The 20,383-nt window shown below is 41.2% G+C and overlaps 1 protein-coding gene across 1 annotated transcript in view; it reads right to left on the reverse strand.

Annotated features, from left to right (window-relative positions):
* The window catches only part of LOC745694 (Uncharacterized), an 81,050-nt gene extending 61,103 nt beyond the window's left edge, over positions 1 to 19,947 (reverse strand). Inside the window, exons 1-5 of the mRNA XM_063796335.1 lie at positions 19,819 to 19,947; positions 2,012 to 2,334; positions 674 to 702; positions 427 to 582; positions 91 to 214 (exon numbers count right to left, since the gene is read on the reverse strand). Coding sequence (XP_063652405.1) covers positions 91 to 214; positions 427 to 582; positions 674 to 702; positions 2,012 to 2,334; positions 19,819 to 19,947 — 761 coding nt within the window. The remainder of the gene's footprint in view (positions 1 to 90; positions 215 to 426; positions 583 to 673; positions 703 to 2,011; positions 2,335 to 19,818) is intronic.
* Between the last annotated feature and the right edge of the window lie 436 nt (positions 19,948 to 20,383).

The following is a 20,383-nucleotide window of genomic DNA, read 5'->3' on the forward strand; positions in this document are numbered from 1 at the left end:
TAGAGGACCCCCAGGGCCAAAAGCCCTGCCCCAGAGCAGCTGGCCAGGGTGGCTGTGGCCACCCCACCCCATGTCCAGACAGGGCCTCACCGCAGAACCTGGCCGTCGTCGCGGAAGGTGTTGAGTCCATCATCGCAGGACTTGGAGCGCTCTGTGGTGATGGCCAGCAGGTAGGAGGAGCGGCGGCCAGCCTTGATGCTGCCTGCAAAGCCGCCTGCATTGGGCCTCAGGGTCAGCGGGGCAGCAGGTCAGGGGCTTCCCAGAGCCCTCCCTTCTAGGCAGGGGCAGGAGGTGACTCTCCCAAGGTGCCCCAGGAGAAGCAGAAACCAGAGGAAGAGGCCAGACATCAAGCAGCAGACCCAACAGAGACCCCTGGGACTGGGCAGCGAGGGAAAGGGTGGGGCTGGGGGTGTGGGGAGCGCTCACTGCAGTCCTGCGAGTAATGCCGTCCGAGGGTGAAGGTGAAGGTTGGGGAAGATGGGCTGGTGCCCAGGACAGCAGCTGAGTTCATGGCACTGGAGACCACAGCAAAGGCAGGGACATGCTTGGCTTGGAGGTCAGTGCTGGGGCTGGTGGGCTCATCTATGCATGTGGAAGGAGAAAGGTGTGAAGGCGGCAGACAGCGGAACCTGCTTGCCTCCACCCTAGCCTTGCCAGCCCCCGTGCCACTCACCTCCAGGCTCAGACACATCCCAAAGGGTCCTGCTGGCAACATGCCCACTGTCAAGTGTGACTGGCCCACTGTCCAGACTGTGGCAATGGAATCCTTACCCTCGGGAGTGGGGCTGAGCCACCCTCCTTAGACCGGGCTCCTGAGGACAGAGCCAATATTCCCCCATCAGACTGGGAGCCTCCTGAGGGCAGGGACGGTGTCTCCCCCATCAGACTGAGGGCACTCAGAGAGAACGAATTATGTCTCCCCTCTCAGACCAAGAGCCTCCTGAGGGCAGGGACAGCGTCTTCCCCATCAGACTGAGAGCTTCCTAAGGGCAAAAGCTCCCCCATCAGCTGGGGCTCCTCAAGGACAGAGATGACATCTCCCCCTCAAACAGAGTGTGCTCTGGAAGAAGAGACTGCCTCTCCTGGCCACAGCCTAGAGCCTTTCATCAGGGCTCAGTGGTGTGGATGGGGCTCTTGAGACAATCCAGTGAGATCTGGAAGTGAAGAAAAAGATTATAATCTGGGATAAATATAAAAAATTACAATAAAAATTTTATTGCAAATTTACAAATTATGGTTGTTTATATGTACATGGTAAAGGGCAATGTTATGATTTGTGAATACAGTATGAAATAACTAAGATAATTAAGAAATAACTGATATAATTATCATTCATTGTTTCACATTTTTATCTTTTATTGTGACAACATTTGACATTTACTCTTAGCTCTTTAAAATGACCAATGTACTATTTTAAATGAACCAATAGAAACCAATTGATGTAAACAATTGAAAATCTGGGAAATCAATTATGAATTACTGTAATAATTTAATAATTAAAAGTTAATAATGTAGTTAATTAAGTTTGATTTTTTTCAAACTTTTTTTATCATTTCATTGTAATGTTTAATATGAATGCCTACATATATATGCATTGGTCTGTGTATTTATACATCTTTCTATGGGTATAAATTTTTGTCCCTATAGCTATGTAGTTGCTGATGTCAACAAATGTTAATAAAACTCTGGAAGAATCAGTGCAAACAATTAGGAATGTTTATTTCTTGAAAGTATATACTTAAAAATATAATAATATGTAGAATTTTAATAATTACTAAAATTTAAATATTAATGATAAAATTCATAATAAATATAAGTAACAAAATATCACAGCCTAGAAGACTCCAGAGTCCTGCGAAGATAAATGTGACTTTTCCAGCTGAGGAGAAAGGAAACCTCTCCCGGCACCTGCTCCTGGGACCTGTCCCGTCCTCAGTGGGTCCCGAGCGCCCCCTGGTTGCCCCGCGCGCCCCTGCAGGGAGGTTTGTGTCTGGGCTCACACTGACCTCACCTCACTGTGTCTGTGGTACAGTAATACACGGCCGTGTCCTCGGTTTTCAGGCTGTTCATTTGCAGATACAGCATGTTTTTTGAATCATCTCTTGAGATGGTGAATCTGCCTTTCACAGGTGCAGCGTAGTCTGTTGTCCCACCATTAGCTTTGCTTTTAATACAGCCAACCCACTCCAGCCCCTTCCCTGGAGCCTGGCAGACCCAGCTCATCCAGGCGTTACTGAAAGTGAATCCAGAGGCTGCACAGGAGAGTCTAAGGGACCCCCCAGGCTGTACCAAGGCCTCCCGCAGACTCCACCAGCTGCACCTCACACTGGACACCTGCAAACACAGAGACACTAAGGTCAGAAACTGCCACACATTTCCACTGTTTCTCTCACTCATGTCCACTCACACTCAATCTCTCTAGCTCTCCATAAATCACCTTTTAAAATAGCAGCAAGGAAAACCCAGCTCAGCACAAACTCCATGGTGATTCCTGTGTGTTCAGTCCTGATCACTGAATGAAAATACTTGGGAATCCCAAGGCTGGGGCTCCTCTCCCAGAGCTGCAGGGTCAGGACTGGGCTGATTTTCATCAGGAGAGGGAGGGCCCTATTTGCATGTCACCTACTATATAGCAAGCTCTGGGGTGGGACGCCTGAGCAGAGGGCAGTGCCCAGATAAGGTAATGATGCCCTGCAAGAATCTGATGACAATGATGGTGTTTGGAAAACTTGCTGTCTTATTAGGAAATTGTGCTGTGATAAACACTTTGCACTAATCACTCTCTTACATTTTTACATATTTGTGTAAATCATATTTTTAGGGGTCAATGGTTTCTCTATTTACAGATGGCGAAGTAAACCCATACGTGGAGGGGCTTTGTATGCATCTAAGTGCTCATACCTGAGGTTAGTGAGCTCCAGTATCTGGGCCTGAGCTCCTCATCCACTGGCCCTATATTACTCCCTAACCCAACTCCAGGACAGAGCTGGGCATGCCTAGTGTGGTTTGTGAAACCCACTTTCTGTATTGAGAACATGTGTAATTTTGCTGCATTCTAGAATTCACCTAAAAATATGGTGAGAACTAGGGTTCACGAAGATAAATTATTAGATGTTTCTGAAATTTAATATTTTTTCTATCTTTATATCACTTACTTCTTGTGCAAGTTTCATTTGTTTGCTGGTAATAAATTTTATAAATTTCAGTTTACTGATAATAAACTTCACATATTTAAAGTGTACAATTGATAAACCTGATGTAACCATCCTAGTTATCAAGGTGAACCAGAAAATTCTCAAAATTTCCCTCTCATTCTTCCATATTCCGCCTCCTTTCCTCTTCCCTTCTTCTACCATTTCCCCAAATGGTAAATTCTGATCTTCTTTATATTGCTGTAGATTCAATTTAATTTATCAGAATGTATTAAAATGGAATAACATAGTACATATTCTTGTTTGCTTTATTTTCCTGAACATCAATACTTAGATATTTTACCTTGTTGTTATATTGCTTAAGTTCAGTTTTTATTTTCCAGAATTTATATAAATGAAATTATATGGTAAATCTTCTCATTTGTCTGGTTTATTTCACTCAGCAAAAATACTTAGATATTTTACCTTCTTGTTGCATGTATCAGACAATTATTTATTATAAATGTTGTGTAGTATTCCATTGAACAAATTTAACATAATTTGATTTTCTGTTAAGCAGCTTAATGTTCAAATTATTTTATTACTCTGGTAATACTAAAAATCTACTACTCAACTTGAAAATGTACATAAATGAGGATTATATTTTCTTTTTTTCTTACAACTACATCAATAATAACAGATAAACAGTCAAGATGAAATTTTGCAAATTTCTGAATGCTTAGGATAACTGAAGTTAAAAAAAAATCTTAAATTTAACAAGAAGGAAGTTCTTGTAGAGAGTAACAAAGTCAGCATATGAGATTACCTAAGGCAGAGTCTGGTGTATGAAATATAGGCTGTTAAAGATAAAAATACAAATATATATGGGATTGCTGGAAATTAAATATGGTTAGCTTGTTGTAGTTTGAAATTCTAAGGGACCACATACTGAAGAGCCTTTCTATCCTCTTGAATCCCTTTCCCCCAAAAAGGGGCAGTCACAAAATCTTCCTTTCCCAAAGTGTCTGTCTGGGAGAGAACAAGAGCCCCCATTTTTGAAAGGCATTCAGACTCGACTCCCTTATATCCACTACAGAACTAAAAATTACTTTGCAGGGGAACCACCAAAACCAGTACCCTAGGTGCACTGGTGCAACTCCTCAGGAATTGAGATGGGAACAGAGGTCACTGCCACGAAGTTCTGTTGAGACATAACTCTCTTTCTTATGGAATCAGAGCTTCAGTCTGCAGGGCAGGCGCAGCAGATCTGGGAGGTGATGACACTGATGGGGAACACTGGAGCTGTGGGAGGGAACACCTGGGGGAAACAGGGGGGCTGTACCCCAGTGGAAGGGACAAGAACACACAGATGAGCATCTCATCTGGAGGAGGGTCAGGAACACTCAGAAGGTCACACCCAGACTTACGGACACAATGCCTTTCTAGGAATATGGACCGAGATGAGGTCAGAGACTCTTCCTTCAGTGTAAGGGCTTCCACTAATTTATCAATTGTCAGTTACATATAACAGAGGAATGCACCTGTGGGAGCTGAAAGAGATTCTCTGGAGGATGGAACAAGGAGAAGAGACACAGTCACACAGCAAAGAAAAACAAGATATCACTGGAGCATCTGTAGTCTTTGGTGGACATAGAAGAACAGACTTCAATTAGTTGTTGAAACCTTTATATCAGTCTTTACTAATTTATATGCTAAAATAGTTGGCCTCATCAATGGAGTCTTATTATTCCCATCAGGGATGAGTGTCCATGTGGGCACGTGGTGCAGTTCTAGTCATGGGGGCAGGGGAGGTGGTCTCTTCAGGTGTTCCTGGTCCTTCAGAGGAGAATTGCAGAACTGTCTCTGCCCCTTTTCCAGCCAATATATAAAATATGTATGTGACCATGGGAATATTGTCACCATGTAACTGCATGATGGGAGTCACCTGAGGGGTGAAGCTGACTTTCTGGATGCATCAGTGTGGAAAATTGAGAAAAGAAACTTCTTGGGCACATGAGCTGTCAAATTATTCAATCCTGGAGCCACTCACTTCCAGAGGCTTCCTGTTTCATCAGGTTGTGATTTTCCTCATTGTGTAGTCAGCCTAGGTTGTCTTTCTTCACTCTCTGCTAAAATAGTCACACATAATATCTAGAAGCATTAAGATTAATAAGTAACTAATTTGAAAATTAGAACAAGTCCCAAGTGAAGTCAAAGTTACTGTGTGGTTGACAGGAAACATGGCTGGATACTAAGAGTGTGTTCACATCTGTTTTATGTAGATTAGCAACATATTTTGTATATCCCTTAAGTAATACTTTCATTGAGACTCCTGATTTAACACTATTTCTTGATGAATAACACCTAAATCATAAAGGTGGAGGTTATTACTTAATAATTCATATTACTGGTACAAACTTTCACCTAGGGTATATTCCTATACCTGATGTAAAATCAGCCAAGAATGGAGAAGTTACTTCTCTTATTAGAGCTTGTCAATTAACTAAAAACCAGGATTAAATACAGATGTTCCACATTAGTGTGTAATTTTAAAATGTGTTGCAAGCAGAGGAGGGTCTTATGTCTCCTGGAAGCCCCATCAAAATGGACAAAAAGACATTTTAAATAAATTCCGATAGAGTGAGGAGCCAAGATGGCCGAATAGGAACAGCTCCGGTCTACAGGTCCCAGCGCGAGTGACACAGAAGACGGGTGATTTCTGCATTTCCATCTGAGGTACCGGGTTCATCTCACTAGGGAGTGCCAGACAGTGGGCGCAGGTCAGTGGGTGCACGCACAATGTGTGAGCCGAAGCAGGGTGAGGCATTGCCTCACTTGGGAAGCACAAGGGGTCAGGGAGTTCCCTTTCCGAGTCAAAGAAAGGGGTGACGGACGCACCTGGAAAATTGGGTCACTCCCACCCGAATACTGTGCTTTTCAGACCGGCTTAAAAAACGGCGCACCACGAGATTATATCCCGCACCTGGCTCGGAGGGTCCTACCCCACGGAGTCTCGCTGATTGCTAGCACAGCAGTCTGAGATCAAACTGCAAGGCCGCAGCGAGGCTGGGGGAGGGGCGCCCGCCATTGCCAAGGCTTGATTAGGTAAACAAAGCAGCCTGGAAGCTCGAACTGGGTGGAGCACACCACAGCTCAAGGAGGCCTGCCTGCCTCTGTAGGCTCCACCTCTGGGGGCAGGGCACAGACAAACAAAAAGACAGCAGTAACCTCTGCAGACTTAAATGTCCCTGTCTGACAGCTTTGAAGAGAGCAGTGGTTCTCCCAGCACGCAGCTGGAGATCTGAGAATGGGCAGACTGCCTCCTCAAGTGGGTCCCTGACCCTTGACCCCCAAGCAGCCTAACTGGGAGGCACCCCCCAGCAGGGGCAGACTGACACCTCACACGGCAGGGTATTCCAACAGACCTGCAGCTGAGGGTCCTGTCTGTTAGAAGGAAAACTAACAAACAGAAAGGACATCCACACCAAAAACCCATCTGTACATCACCATCATCAAAGACCAAAAGTAGATAAAACCACAAAGATGGGGAAAAAACAGAACAGAAAAACTGGAAACTCTAAAATGCAGAGTGCCTCTCCTCCTCCAAAGGAATGCAGTTCCTCATCAGCAACGGAACAAAGCTGGATGGAGAATGACTTTGACGAGCTGAGAGAAGAAGGCTTCAGACGATCAAATTACTCTGAGCTACGGGAGGACATTCAAACCAAAGGCAAAGAAGTTGAAAACTTTGAAAAAAATTTAGAAGAATGTATAACTAGAATAACCAATACAGAGAAGTGCTTAAAGGAACTGATGGAGCTGAAAACCAAGGCTCGAGAACTAGGTGAAGAATGCAGAAGCCTCAGGAGCCGATGCAATCAACTGGAAGAAAGGGTATCAGTGATGGAACATGAAATGAATGAAATGAAGCGAGAAGGGAAGTTTAGAGAAAAAAGAATAAAAAGAAATGAGCAAAGCCTCCAAGAAATATGGTACTATGTGAAAAGACCAAATCTACGTCTGATTGGTGTACCTGAAAGTGATGGGAAGAATGGAACCAAGTTGGAAAACACTCTGCAGGATATTATCCAGGAGAACTTCCCCAATCTAGCAAGGCAGGCCAACATTCAGATTCAGGAAACACAGAGAACGCCACAAAGATACTCCTCGAGAAGAGCAACTCCAAGACACATAATTGTCAGATTCACCAAAGTTGAAATGAAGGAAAAAATGTTAAGGGCAGCCAGAGAGAAAGGTCGGGTTACCCTCAAAGGGAAACCCATCAGACTAACAGCGGATCTCTCGGCAGAAACCCTACAAGCCAGAAGAGAGTGGGGGCCAATATTCAACATTCTTAAAGAAAAGAATTTTCAACCCAGAATTTCATATCCAGCCAAACTAAGCTTCATAAGCGAAGGAGAAATAAAATCCTTTACAGACAAGCAAATGCTGAAAGATTTTGTCACCACCAGGCCTGCCCTAAAAGAGCTCCTGAAGGAAGCGCTGAACATAGAAAGGAACAACCGGTACCAGCCACTGCAAAATCATGCCAAAATGTAAAGACCATCGAGACTAGGAAGAAACTGCATCAACTAATGAGCAAAATCACCAGCTAACATCATAATGACAGGATCAAATTCACAAATAACAATATTAACTTTAAATGTAAATGGACTAAATGCTCCAATGAAAAGACACAGACTGGAAAATTGGATAAAAAGTCAAGACCCAACAGTGTGCTGTATTAAGGAAACCCATCTCACCTGCAGAGACACACATAGGCTCAAAATAAAAGGATGGAGGAAGATCTACCAAGCAAATGGAAAACAAAAAAAGGCAGGGGTTGCAATCCCAGTCTCTGATAAAACAGACTTTAAACCAACAAAGATCAAAAGAGACAAAGAAGGCCATTACATAATGGTAAAGGGATCGATTCAACAAGAAGAGCTAACTATCCTAAATATATATGCACCCAATACAGGAGCACCCAGATTCATAAAGCAAGTCCTGAGTGACCTACAAAGAGACTTAGACTCCCACACATTAAGAATGGGAGACTTTAACACCCCACTGTCAACATTAGACAGATCAACGAGACAGAAAGTCAACAAGGATACCCAGGAATTGAACTCAGCTCTGCACCAAGCGGACCTAATAGACATCTACAGAACTCTCCACCCCACATCAACAGAATATACGTTTTTTTCAGCACCACACCACACCTATTCCAAAATTGACCACATACTTGGAAGTAAAGCTCTCCTCAGCAAATGTAAAAGAACAGAAATTATAACAAACTATCTCTCAGACCACAGTGCAATCAAACTAGAATTCAGGATTAAGAATCTCACTCAAAACTACTCAACTACATGGAAACTGAACAACCTGCTCCTGAATGACTACTGGGTACATAACGAAATGAAGGCAGAAATAAAGATGTTCTTTGAAACCAATGAGAACAAAGACACAACATACCAGAATCTCTGGGATGCATTCAAAGCAGTGTGTAGAGGGAAATTTATAGCACTAAATGCCCACAAGAGAAAGCAGGAAAGATCCAAAATTGACACCCTAACATCACAAAAAGAACTAGAAAAGCAAGAGCAAAAACTTTCAAAAGCTAGCAGAAGGCAAGAAATAACTAAAACCAGAGCAGAACTGAAGGAAATAGAGACACAAAAAACCCTTCAAAAAATTAATGAATCCAGGAGCTGGTTTTTTGAAAGGATGAACAAAATTGATAGACCGCTAGCAAGACTAATAAAGAAAAAAAGAGCGAAGAATCAAATAGACACAATAAAAAATGATAAAGGGGATATCACCACTGATCCAACAGAAATACAAACTACCATCAGAGAATACTACAAACACCTCTACGCAAATGAACTAGAAAATCTAGAAGAAATGGATAAATTCCTCGACACATACACTCTCCCAAGACTAAACCAGGAAGAAGTTGAATCTCTGAATAGACCAATAACAGGATCTGAAATTGTGGCAATAATCAATAGTTTACCAACCAAAAAGAGTCCAGGACCAGATGGATTCACAGCCGAATTCTACCAGAGGTACAAGGAGGAACTGGTACCATTCCTTCTGAAACTATTCCAATCAATAGAAAAAGAGGGAATCCTCCCTAACTCATTTTATGAGGCCAGCATCATTCTGATACCAAAGCCGGGCAGAGACACAACCAAAAAAGAGAATTGGAGACCAATATCCTTGATGAACATTGATGCAAAAATCCTCAATAAAATACTGGCAAAACGAATCCAGCAGCACATCAAAAAGCTTATCCACCATGATCAAGTGGGCTTCATCCCTGGGATGCAAGGCTGGTTCAACATACGCAAATCAATAAATGTAATCCAGAATATAAACAGAGCCAAAGACAAAAACCACATGATTATCTCAATAGATGCAGAAAAGGCCTTTGACAAAATTCAACAACCCTTCATGCTAAAAACTCTCAATAAATTAGGTATTGATGGGATGTATTTCAAAATAATAAGAGCTATTTATGACAAACCCACAGCCAATATCATACTGAATGGGCAAAAACTGGAAGCATTCCCTTTGAAAACTGGTACAAGACAGGGATGTCCTCTCTCACCACTCCTATTCAACATAGTGTTGGAAGTTCTGGCCAGGGCAATTAGGCAGGAGAAGGAAATAAAGGATATTCAATTAGGAAAATAGGAAGTCAAATTGTCCCTGTTTGCAGACGACATGATTGTATATCTAGAAAACCCCATTGTCTCAGCCCAAAATCTCCTTAAGCTGATAAGCAACTTCAGCAAAGTCTCAGGATACAAAATCAATGTACAAAAATCACAAGCATTCTTATACACCAACAACAGACAAACAGAGAGCCAAATCATGAGTGAACTCCCATTCACAATTGCTTCTAAGAGAATAAAATACCTAGGAATCCAACTTACAAGGGATGTGAAGGACCTCTTCTAGGAGAACTACAAACCACTGCTCAAGGAAATAAAAGAGGATACAAACAAATGGAAGAACATTCCATGCTCATGGGTAGGAAGAATCAATATCGTGAAAATGGCCATACTGCCCAAGGTAATTTACAGATTCAATGCCATCCCCATCAAGCTACCAATGACTTTCTTTACAGAATTGGAAAAAACTACTTTAAAGTTCATATGGAACCAAAAAAGAGCCCGCATTGCCAAGGCAATCCTAAGCCAAAAGAACAAAGCTGGAGGCATCACGCTACCTTACTTCAAACTATAGTACAAGGCTACAGTAACCAAAACAGCATGGTACTGATACCAAAACAGAGATATAGATCAATGGAACAGAACAGAGCCCTCAGAAACAACGCCGCATATCTACAACTATCTGATCTTTGACAAACCTGAGAAAAACAAGCAATGGGGAAAGGATTCCCTATTTAATAAATGGTGCTGGGAAAACTGGCTAGCCATATGTAGAAAGCTGAAACTGGATCCCTTCCTTACACCTTATAAAAAATCAATTCAAGATGGATTAAAGATTTAAACATTAGACCTAAAACCATAAAAACCCTAGAAGAAAACCTAGGCATTAACATTCAGGACATAGGCATGGGCAAGGACTTCATGTCTAAAACACCAAAAGCAATGGCAACAAAAGCCAAAATTGACAAATGGGATCTAATTAAACTAAAGAGCTTCTGCACAGCAAAAGAAACTACCATCAGAGTGAACAGGCAATCTACAAAATGGGAGAAAATTTTCACAACCTACTCATCTGACAAACGGCTAATATCCAGAATCTACAATGAACTCAAACAAATTTACAAGATAAAAACAAACAACCCCATCAAAAAGTGGGCAAAGGACATGAACAGACACTTCTCAAAAGAAGACATTTATGCAGCCAAAAAACACATGAAAAAATGCTCACCATCACTGGCCATCAGAGAAATGCAAATCAAAACCACAATGAGATACCATCTCACACCAGTTAGAATGGCAGTCATTAAAAAGTCAGGAAACAACAGGTGCTGGAGAGGATATGGAGAAATAGGAACACTTTTACACTGTTGGTGGGACTGTAAACTAGTTCAACCATTGTGGAAGTCAGTGTGGTGATTCCTCAGGGATCTAGAACTGGAAATACCATTTGACCCAGCCATCCCATTACTGGGTATATACCCAAAGGACTATAAATCATGCTGCTATAAAGACACATGCACACGTATGTTTATTGCGGCATTATTCACAATAGCAAAGACTTGGAACCAACCAAAATGTCCAACAATGATAGACTGGATTAAGAAAATGTGGCACATATACACCATGGAATACTATGCAGCCATAAAAAATGATGAGTTCATGTCCTTTGTAGGGACATGGATGAAATTGGAAATCATCATTCTGAGTAAACTATCGCAAGAACAAAAAAGCAAACACCGCATATTCTCACTCATAGGTGGGAATTGAACAATGAGATCACATGGACACAGGAAGGGGAATATCACACTGGGCACTGTGGTGGGGTGGGGGGAGGCAGGAGGGATAGCATTGGGAGATATACCTAATGCTAGATGACGAGTTAGTGGGTGCAGTGCACCAGCATGGCACATGTATACATATGTAACTAACCTGCACAATGTGCACATGTACCCTAAAACTTAAAGTATAATAAAAAAAAGACATTCAGCAGAGACTGAAAATAAATAAATAAATAAATAAATAATTCCTACGTTATAGAGACCTGACATATGAATTTGAAACCAAATGCCAACAAAGGAGAAAACAAACAAATAAAACAACTAGTATGGAAGCTAGAATAATGTGATGCACCATTACACCAAATATTCAGTCTTAACGTGGTTTTTAATATTATGTAAACATGGAAGGTATTGCCATTGTTCATATGATACAGAATCAATGGCACTCACAATCATCTGAATATGTTGAAAAATGGCATCTTCAAATAAAAATTATGAAAACTTCAATAAAATCTTGAACTCTTGTCACCAAGGGTTATACCATTAGCACTATGGCATGATGGTTTCCTCCCTCAGCACACATCAGTTATTACCCTATGACTTGGTAGCTGGAAGATTCACACTTTTGAGATTTTACCCTCATCACAAACCTTTGTCCTATTGCATGCATGTGTTACAAAATATTGAAAATGATTTTTGTGTTATACACACTCCAATGACTAAAAATTTAAAGTTGCCTTTTTACCACATCTTTTAACAGCATTTTGTGATATCCGACCATGAAGTTATGTCTATTGTGTGTCTTTTATCACACAATGTGAATCTAATTAGGAATCGCAGGAGCTTCCTCATTTGACACCAGTGGGTGTTTCACACTGTGCAATCCCCTTCCTGTGAGTGGGAAGCCTCACTCTGACCCACCACGAAACCATCACAAAAGCCCTGAGCCAGTCTGCTTTCTGGCTCTATCGAGCCATTTTGGGTGTTCCTTAGAGACCAGCACTAATCTCAACAGACGCCTCAAGAGGTAATTAACTTTTCCATATTCACATCGAGGGAGTATGCAGCACCCACAGATGTGACATCCACATGACATTTTAGTTGAGATCCCTTCGCCTTTTTGAGGTGTCAACTAGAACTGACGCTGTGAGCTTGTTGTCATGGCTGCTAAACACAGGACCCACCTGTTCCCTGAACCAACTCCAGGACAGAGCTGGACATGCCTGGTGTGGTTTGATAAACCCCTATTTTTAATAAAATCATGACATTATTTTGCTGTATTCTAGTGTTTCCCTAAAAATACAGGTAGACCCAGCGTGTATTCATGTGTATATTCAGGAGTCACTGATTTCTCATATATATTTAATGGAATATGTAATCCTTTCTTTAAATTATACTTTACGTTCTGGGGTACATGTGCAGAATGTGCAGTTTTGTTACATAGGTATACACACGCCATGGTTGTTTGCTGCACCCATCAACCTGCCATCTACCTTAGGTATTTCTCCTAATGCTATCCCTCCCCTAGCCCTTTACCTCCTGACAGGCCTCAGTGTGTGATATTCCCCTCCCTGTGTCCATGTGGTCTCATGGTTCAACTACCACTTACGAGTGAAAACAGCGGTGTCTGGTTTTCTGTTCTTCTGTTAGTTTGCTGAGAATGATGGTTGTCAGCTTCATCCATGTCCCTGCAAAGGACATGAACTCATCCTTTTTTATGGCTGCATAGTATTCCATGGTGTATATGTGCCACATTTTTTTTATCCAGTCTATTATTGATGGACATTTGGGTTGGTTTCAAGTCTTTGCTATTGGGAATAGTGCCGCAATAAACACACGGGTGCATGTGTCTTTGTAGTAGAATGACTTATAATCCTTGGGGTACATACCAAGTAATGGGATTGCTGGGTCAAATGGTATTTCTAGTTCTAGATCCTTGAGGAATCGCCACACTGTCTTCCACAATGGATGAACTTATTTACACTCCCACCAACAGTGTAGAAATGTTACTATTTCTCCACATCCTCTCCACCATCTGTTGTTTCCTATTTAACGGTCACCATTCTAACTGGTGTGAGATGGTATCTCATTGTGGTTTTGATTTGCATTTCTCTAATGACCAGTGATGAGGAGGATTTTTTCATGTTTTTTGGCTGCATAAATATCTTCTTTCGAGAAATGTCTGTTCGTATCCTTCACCTACTTTTTGATGGGTTTTTTTTCTTGTAAATTTGTTGTAGATTCTGGATGTTAGCCCTTTGTCAGATGGATAGATTGCAAAAATTTTCTCCCATTCTGTAGGTTGCCTGTTCACTCTGATGATAGTTTCTTTTGCTGTGCAGAAGCACTTTACTTAAATTATATATCATTTGTCAGTATTAGCTTTTGTTGCCATTGCTTTTGGTGTTTTAGACTTGAAGTCTTCGCCCATGCCTATGTCCTGAATGGTATTGCCTAGATTTTCTTCTAGGATCTTTATGGTTTCAGGTCTTGATAAGTCTTTCATCCATCTTGAGTTAATTTTTGTATAAGCTGTAAGGAAGGGGGTCCAGTTTCAGTTTTCTGTATATGGCTTGCCAGTTTTCCCAACACCACTTATTAAATAGTTCCGGAATTCTTTCCCTATTGTTTGTTTGTGTCAAGATTGTTAAAGATCAGATGGTTGTAGATGTGTGGTGTTATTTGGGAGGCCGCTGCTCTGTTCCATTGGTGTATATATCTGTTTTGGTACCAGTACCATGCTGTTTCAGTTACTGTAGCCTTGTAGTATAGTTTGAAGTCAGGTAGCATGATGCCTCCAGCTTTGTTTTTTTTTTTTTTTTTTTTTTTTTTGCTTAGGATTGTCATGGCTATGCAGGATTTTTTTTGGTTCCATATGAACTTTAAAATAGTTTTTCCCAATTCTGTGAAGAAAGTCATTGGTAGTTTGATGGGGACAGCATTCAATCTATAAATTGCTTTGGGCAGTATAGCCATTTTCATGATATTTATTCTTCTTATTCATGAGCATGGAATGTTTTTCCATTTGTTTGGGTCCTCTCTTATTTCCTTGAGCAGTGGTGTGTAGTTCTCCCTGAAGAGATCCTTCACATCCCTTGTAAGTTGTATTCCTAGGTATTTTATTTTCTTTGTAGCAATTTTGAGTGGGAGTTCACTCATGATTTGGCTCTCTGTTTTTCTGTTATTAGGTTATAGAAATGCTTGTGATTTTTGCACATTGATTTTTTTATCCTGAGACTTTGCTGAAGTTGCATATCAGCTTAAGGAGATTTTGGGCTGAGACAATGGGGTTTTCTAAATATACAATCGTGTCATCTGCACACAGAGACAATCTGACTTCCTCTTTTCCTATTTTTATACAATTTATTTCTTTCTCTTGCCTGATTACCCTGGCCAGATCTCTCAATACTATGTTGAATTGGAGTGGTGAGAGAGTCATTGTTGTCTTGTGCTGGTTTTCAAAGTAAATGCTTCCAGTTTTTACCCATTCCATATGATATTGGCTGTCGGTTTGCCATAAATAGCTTTTACTATTTTGAGATACATTCCATGGATACCTAGAGTATTGAGTTTTTAGCGTGAAGGGGTGTTGAATTTTGTTGAACTCCTTTTCTGCATCTATTGAGGTAATCATGTGGTTTCTGTCATTGGTTCTGTTTATGTGATGGATTACATTTATTGATTTGCATATGTTGAAACAGCCTTGCATCCCAGGGATGAAGCCGACTTGATCGTGGTGGATAAGCTTTTTGATGTGCTGCTGGATTCGGTTTGCCAGTATTTTATTGAGAATTGGTGCATTGATGTTCATCAGGGATATTGGCCTGAACTTTTTTTTTGTTATGTCTCTGCCAGGTTTTGGTATCAGGATGATGCTGGCTTCATAAAAAGAGTTAGAGAGGAGTCCCTCTTTTTCTATTGTTTGCAATAGTTTCAGAAGGAATAGTAACAGTTCCTCTTTGTACCTCTGGTAGAATTTGGCTGTGAATCCATCTGGTCCTGTACTTTTTTTGGTTGGTATGCTATTCATTACTGCCTCAATTTCAGAATTTGTTATTGTTCTATTCAGGGATTCGACTTCTTCCTGATTTAGACTTGGGACGGTGTATGTGTCCAGGCATTTATCCATTTCTTCTAGATTTTCTAGTGTATTTGCATAGAGGTTTTTATAGTATTCTCTTATGGTAGTTTGTATTTCGGTGGGATCAGTAGTGATATCCCTTATATTACTTTTTATTGCATCTATTTGCTTCTTCTCTCTTTTCTTCTTTATTAATATGGCTAACTGTCTATCTATTTGGTTGATGTGCTGTATTCAGGAGACCCATCTCATGCAAAGACACACACAGGCTCAAAATAAAGGGATGGAGGAATATTTACCAAGCAAATGGAAAGCAAAAAAAAACCAAAAACAAAAACAAAAACAAAAGCAGGAGTTGCAATCCTAATTTCTGATAAAACATTTTAAACCAAAAAAGATCAAAAGAGACAAAGAAAGGCACTGCATAATGGTAAAGGGATCAATGCAACAAGAAGAGCTAAATATCCTAAATATATATGCACCAAATACAGGAGCACCCAGATTCATAAAGGAAGTCCTTAGAGACCTACAAAGAGACTTAGACTCCCACACAACAAGAGTGGGAGACTTTAACTCCCCGCAGTCAATATTAGACAGATCAACGAGACAGAAAATTAACAAGGATATTTAGGACTTGAAGTCAGCTCTGGACCAAGCAGACCTAATAGATATCTACAGAACTCTCCACCCCAAGTCAACAGAATATACATTCTTCTCAGCACCTCATCGCACATATTCTAAAACTGACCACATAATTGGAAGTAATACACTCCTCGCCAAATGCAAAAGAACAGAAATCATAACAAACAGTCTCTCAGACCACAGTGCAATAATCAAATTAGAACTCAGGATGAAGAAATTCACTCAAAACTGCACAACTACATGGAAACTGAAAAACCTGTTCCTGAGTGTCTACTGGGTAAATAAAGAAATGAAGGCAGAAATAAAGATGATCTTTGAAACCAATGAGAACAAAGACACAACATACGAGAATCTCCGGGACACATTTAAAGCAGTGTGTAGAGGGAAATTTATAGCACTAGATGCCTACAAGAGAAAGCAGGAAAGATCTAAAACTGACACCCTAACATCAAAATTAAAAGAACTAGAGAAGCAAGAGCAAATTCAAAAGCTAGCAGAAGAGAAGAAATAACTAAGATCAGAGCAGAACTGAAGGAGATAAAGACATGAAAACCAACTCCAAAAAATCAATGATCCAGGAGCTGGTTTTATGAATCTTTAATTCTGTGTTGAGAAATTTAAAATTTCTTTAGTTTGATGATTGAAGTCCTTATGCCATCGTTCTGAGATTTTCTTTTTTATTTCTCATATATTTTATCCATCTCTAAATTCTTTTCTACCAAATTATATATGTTTAAATTTGTAGTATTTTAAAAAGTTGAAATTAGAAAGTAACAATCTTCCCTTAATGTGTACAATTTAACAAATAATGACATAACCATAACTTTTCTCAATACAGAAAAAATTATCCTCAAAATTTCCTCTCGTTGTCTTGTAATTTCCACTTCCTACACCTTCCCTTCTCATACCATGACCATGGCCAACTACTGGTTTTCATTATGTAACTTTAGATTAGTTTTCATTTTATAGAATTTATAAAAGTGGAACTGTATGTATGTACTTGTATTTCTTTGGTTTATGTTACTCATCATAAGTATTTGTGAATTTGCCCTTGTTGCACATTTCCAGCAGTACTTGTTTGAACAGTGGGTATTATTCAAGTGAATGAATTTAGAACAAAGTGTTTACTGCTTAACCTGCTGATCAATATTTGGATTGCTTTCAGTATCTGGGTATTATAAAGAAAGGTGCTACTCAGCTTAGAGAACTACACAGTTGAGAAAGACAATGTTCTTATTCCTACATCAACGTGAACAGCAGTTAAACTGAAAAAGCTGCACTTCAATAAATTTTCTTCAACACATCAGGTAATTAAAGTTGTAGAACTCTTTGTGTGTGTCAGTTTGTGTGTGAGAGAGAAGGGAGGAAGGGACACAGAAAAAGTGAGAGATCCTACATAATTGACCATAATTTATGAGGTGCTCAAATATATACAAGGACTTAGTCCTGAAGGACAAGGTCCACATTAGATGGAGAGGACAACTTGGTGCACCTACGTATGGATATATATTTATATAAATATCATTGTCTAATAATACAATAATATACATTAGAATAAATATGGTGGAGAGTAAAATATGTCAGTGATGAAAAACCCCACCTCCAGCACCTTTTTTCCCCTCTTGCACCTGCCTTAATGTGTCCTGAGCGCCCCTTGGTGACCTGAGCACCCCCTGGTGTCCTGAGCTTCCCTGCCGGGAGGTTTGTGTCTGGCCTCACAATGACTTCCCCCTCTGTGTCTTTTGTATAAAAATCCATGGTGGTGTACTCATTGCACATGTAGCTCAGCTGTAGGAAAAACTGCTTTCTGAATGTGTATCTGGAGGTGGTGACTGGACTCTTGAGAAGTGGGTGGTACTGTGTGCTTCCTCATGACCTACACACCTGACCCACTTCAGCTCCTTCCCTGGGGGCTGGCAGATCCAGCTCCAGGAGGAAGTACTGGTTATGATCGGAAACCCAGAGGCAGCACAGGTGAAGGAGAGGGTCTCTGACGGCTTTAGTAGAACATGACTGCACTGAAAAACACAATTTTTGTCATACGCAGCACCTGAATGACATTTTGATGAGAACGATCCCAGGCTAGAAGCATCAATAACAAGGTTGACATCAGTGTAAGGTTGGACAGGCAGTTGCTGTGCAGATATTTTCACAGAAATAATTCTTTTATTGTTGTGGTTGCCTTTGTGCAAGGTTGTGGCTTTTCTGAGTGTTATAAAACTAGCTCTTGTTCTCAGGGATATAAGTAATTCTTTTATTGTTGTGGTTGCCTTGTGCAAGATTGTGGCCTTTTCGAGTGTTATAAAGCTAGCTCTTGTTGTTAGGGATATAAGTAATTATTTTGTTGTTGTGGTTGCCTTTGTGCACAGTTGTGGCTATTCTGAGTGTTATAAAGCTAGCTCTTGTTCTTAGGGATATAAGTAATTCTTTTATTGTTGTGGTTGCCTTTGTTCAATTTGTGGTTTTTTGGAGTGTTATAAAGCTAGGTCTTGTTCTCAGGGGTATGTGCATGAGAAGCTTCCATAAATGGCCTTCCCCAGCTCCATTTGTCAGGGTTTGAACACAAGGGACTCCAGTTGGATTCCGACAACTTTTACAGGCTCTTCTAACACTACCGGTGAAGAAGGTGACTCTGTGACAGTTTACACAGCACAGGATCAATTCCACATCCTCACCCCATTTTGACCAAAGAAGTTTATGCCCTCATTCCTAATGGCCACATGCATTCCCAGATGCGTCTCCAGAAAACAGAGTGGAGTGTCCTGAATAATGAGAGAGAAGAAAGTCTCAGCAGCCTCTCCCAATGGCTGCAGGAGTCACAGCCTGAGCCCCACCTAAGCTCCAGGGAAAGGGCTTGAGCCCCAGGATTTAGACCACAGGAACAACATCCTTTTTTCCAGAAAGCAGGAAAAGCAAATGGAAAAGCGAGAACCACTAAAAATGAAAACCAGAAAGCACCAGATCAGTGCTGATACTCATTTGAATATTTTCAGGAGAAATGTCATACATAAAACCTGTGAGGTCCTACATGACACTGAACCTGGTCCAGCCTCTCTCTTGGCTGTAATCAAAATCCCTAAAAGCCATTCTAGTCAGGGAATCCCATTGAGGTTCCTGTCCTGAGTCTGACTGGAGAAGACTCACTGGGCACCCCTGAGCTTCCTCACGACTCTGATGCTGGTGCCCATGGTTGAGGAGTTCTCATTCCTGTAGGTGGCAATGTACATATTGTGCATGTGAGAATGAGTCCTCATATTACAATGATTAAAAATATATATGTAGAGATGACATTGGTGGGCACAGAAATCTAAAATTAAAGAGTTTCCCTAGAGAAACTGTCAGAAGCAGAGGAAGTCCCAAATCCTGACAGGAAACAAACCCCAGCCTCCATGTGAACCTGCTCTGGGGTTGACTCTGATGAATGGGTCCTGAGCGCCCCCTTCAGTGATTTCCCCCAACGTTCCTGCAGGAGGTTTGTGTCTGGGCTCACACTTGTGTCCCCTCACAGGATTTCTCACACAGTAATACATGGCCATGTCCTTGGCTTTCTGTCTGTTCTTTTGCAGATACAGGGACTTCCTGGAATTGTCTCTGGAGATGGTAAATTGGCCCTTCACGGAGTCCACATAGTGCATCTTACCACCATTCCAACTAATACTCGAGACCCACTCCAGCCCCTTTCCTGGAGCCTAGAGGACCCAGTTCATGTCACTGTTACTGAAGGTGAATCCAGAGGCTGCACAGGAGAGTCTCAGGGACCCCCCAGGCTGGACCAAGCCTCCCCCAGACTCCACCAGCTGCACCTCACACTGCACACCTGCAAACACAGAGACATCCTGGTCAGAAACTGCCACACATAGCCACTGTTCTGTCAGTCATGTCCCCTCAGACTCAATATCCTTAGTTCTCCATGAATTACCTTTTAAAATAGCAGCAAGAAAAACCCAGCTCAGCCCAAATTCCATGGTAATTTGTTTATTGCTGTTGACCCAATAGAAACACCTGAGAATCCCAGGGCTGGGGCTTCTCTCCCAGGGCTGCAGGGTCAGGGCTGGGCTGCTTTTCATCAGA

The sequence above is a fragment of the Pan troglodytes genome, chromosome 18, assembly GCF_028858775.2.
Source record: "Pan troglodytes isolate AG18354 chromosome 18, NHGRI_mPanTro3-v2.0_pri, whole genome shotgun sequence".
Classification (NCBI taxonomy): domain Eukaryota; kingdom Metazoa; phylum Chordata; class Mammalia; order Primates; family Hominidae; genus Pan; species Pan troglodytes.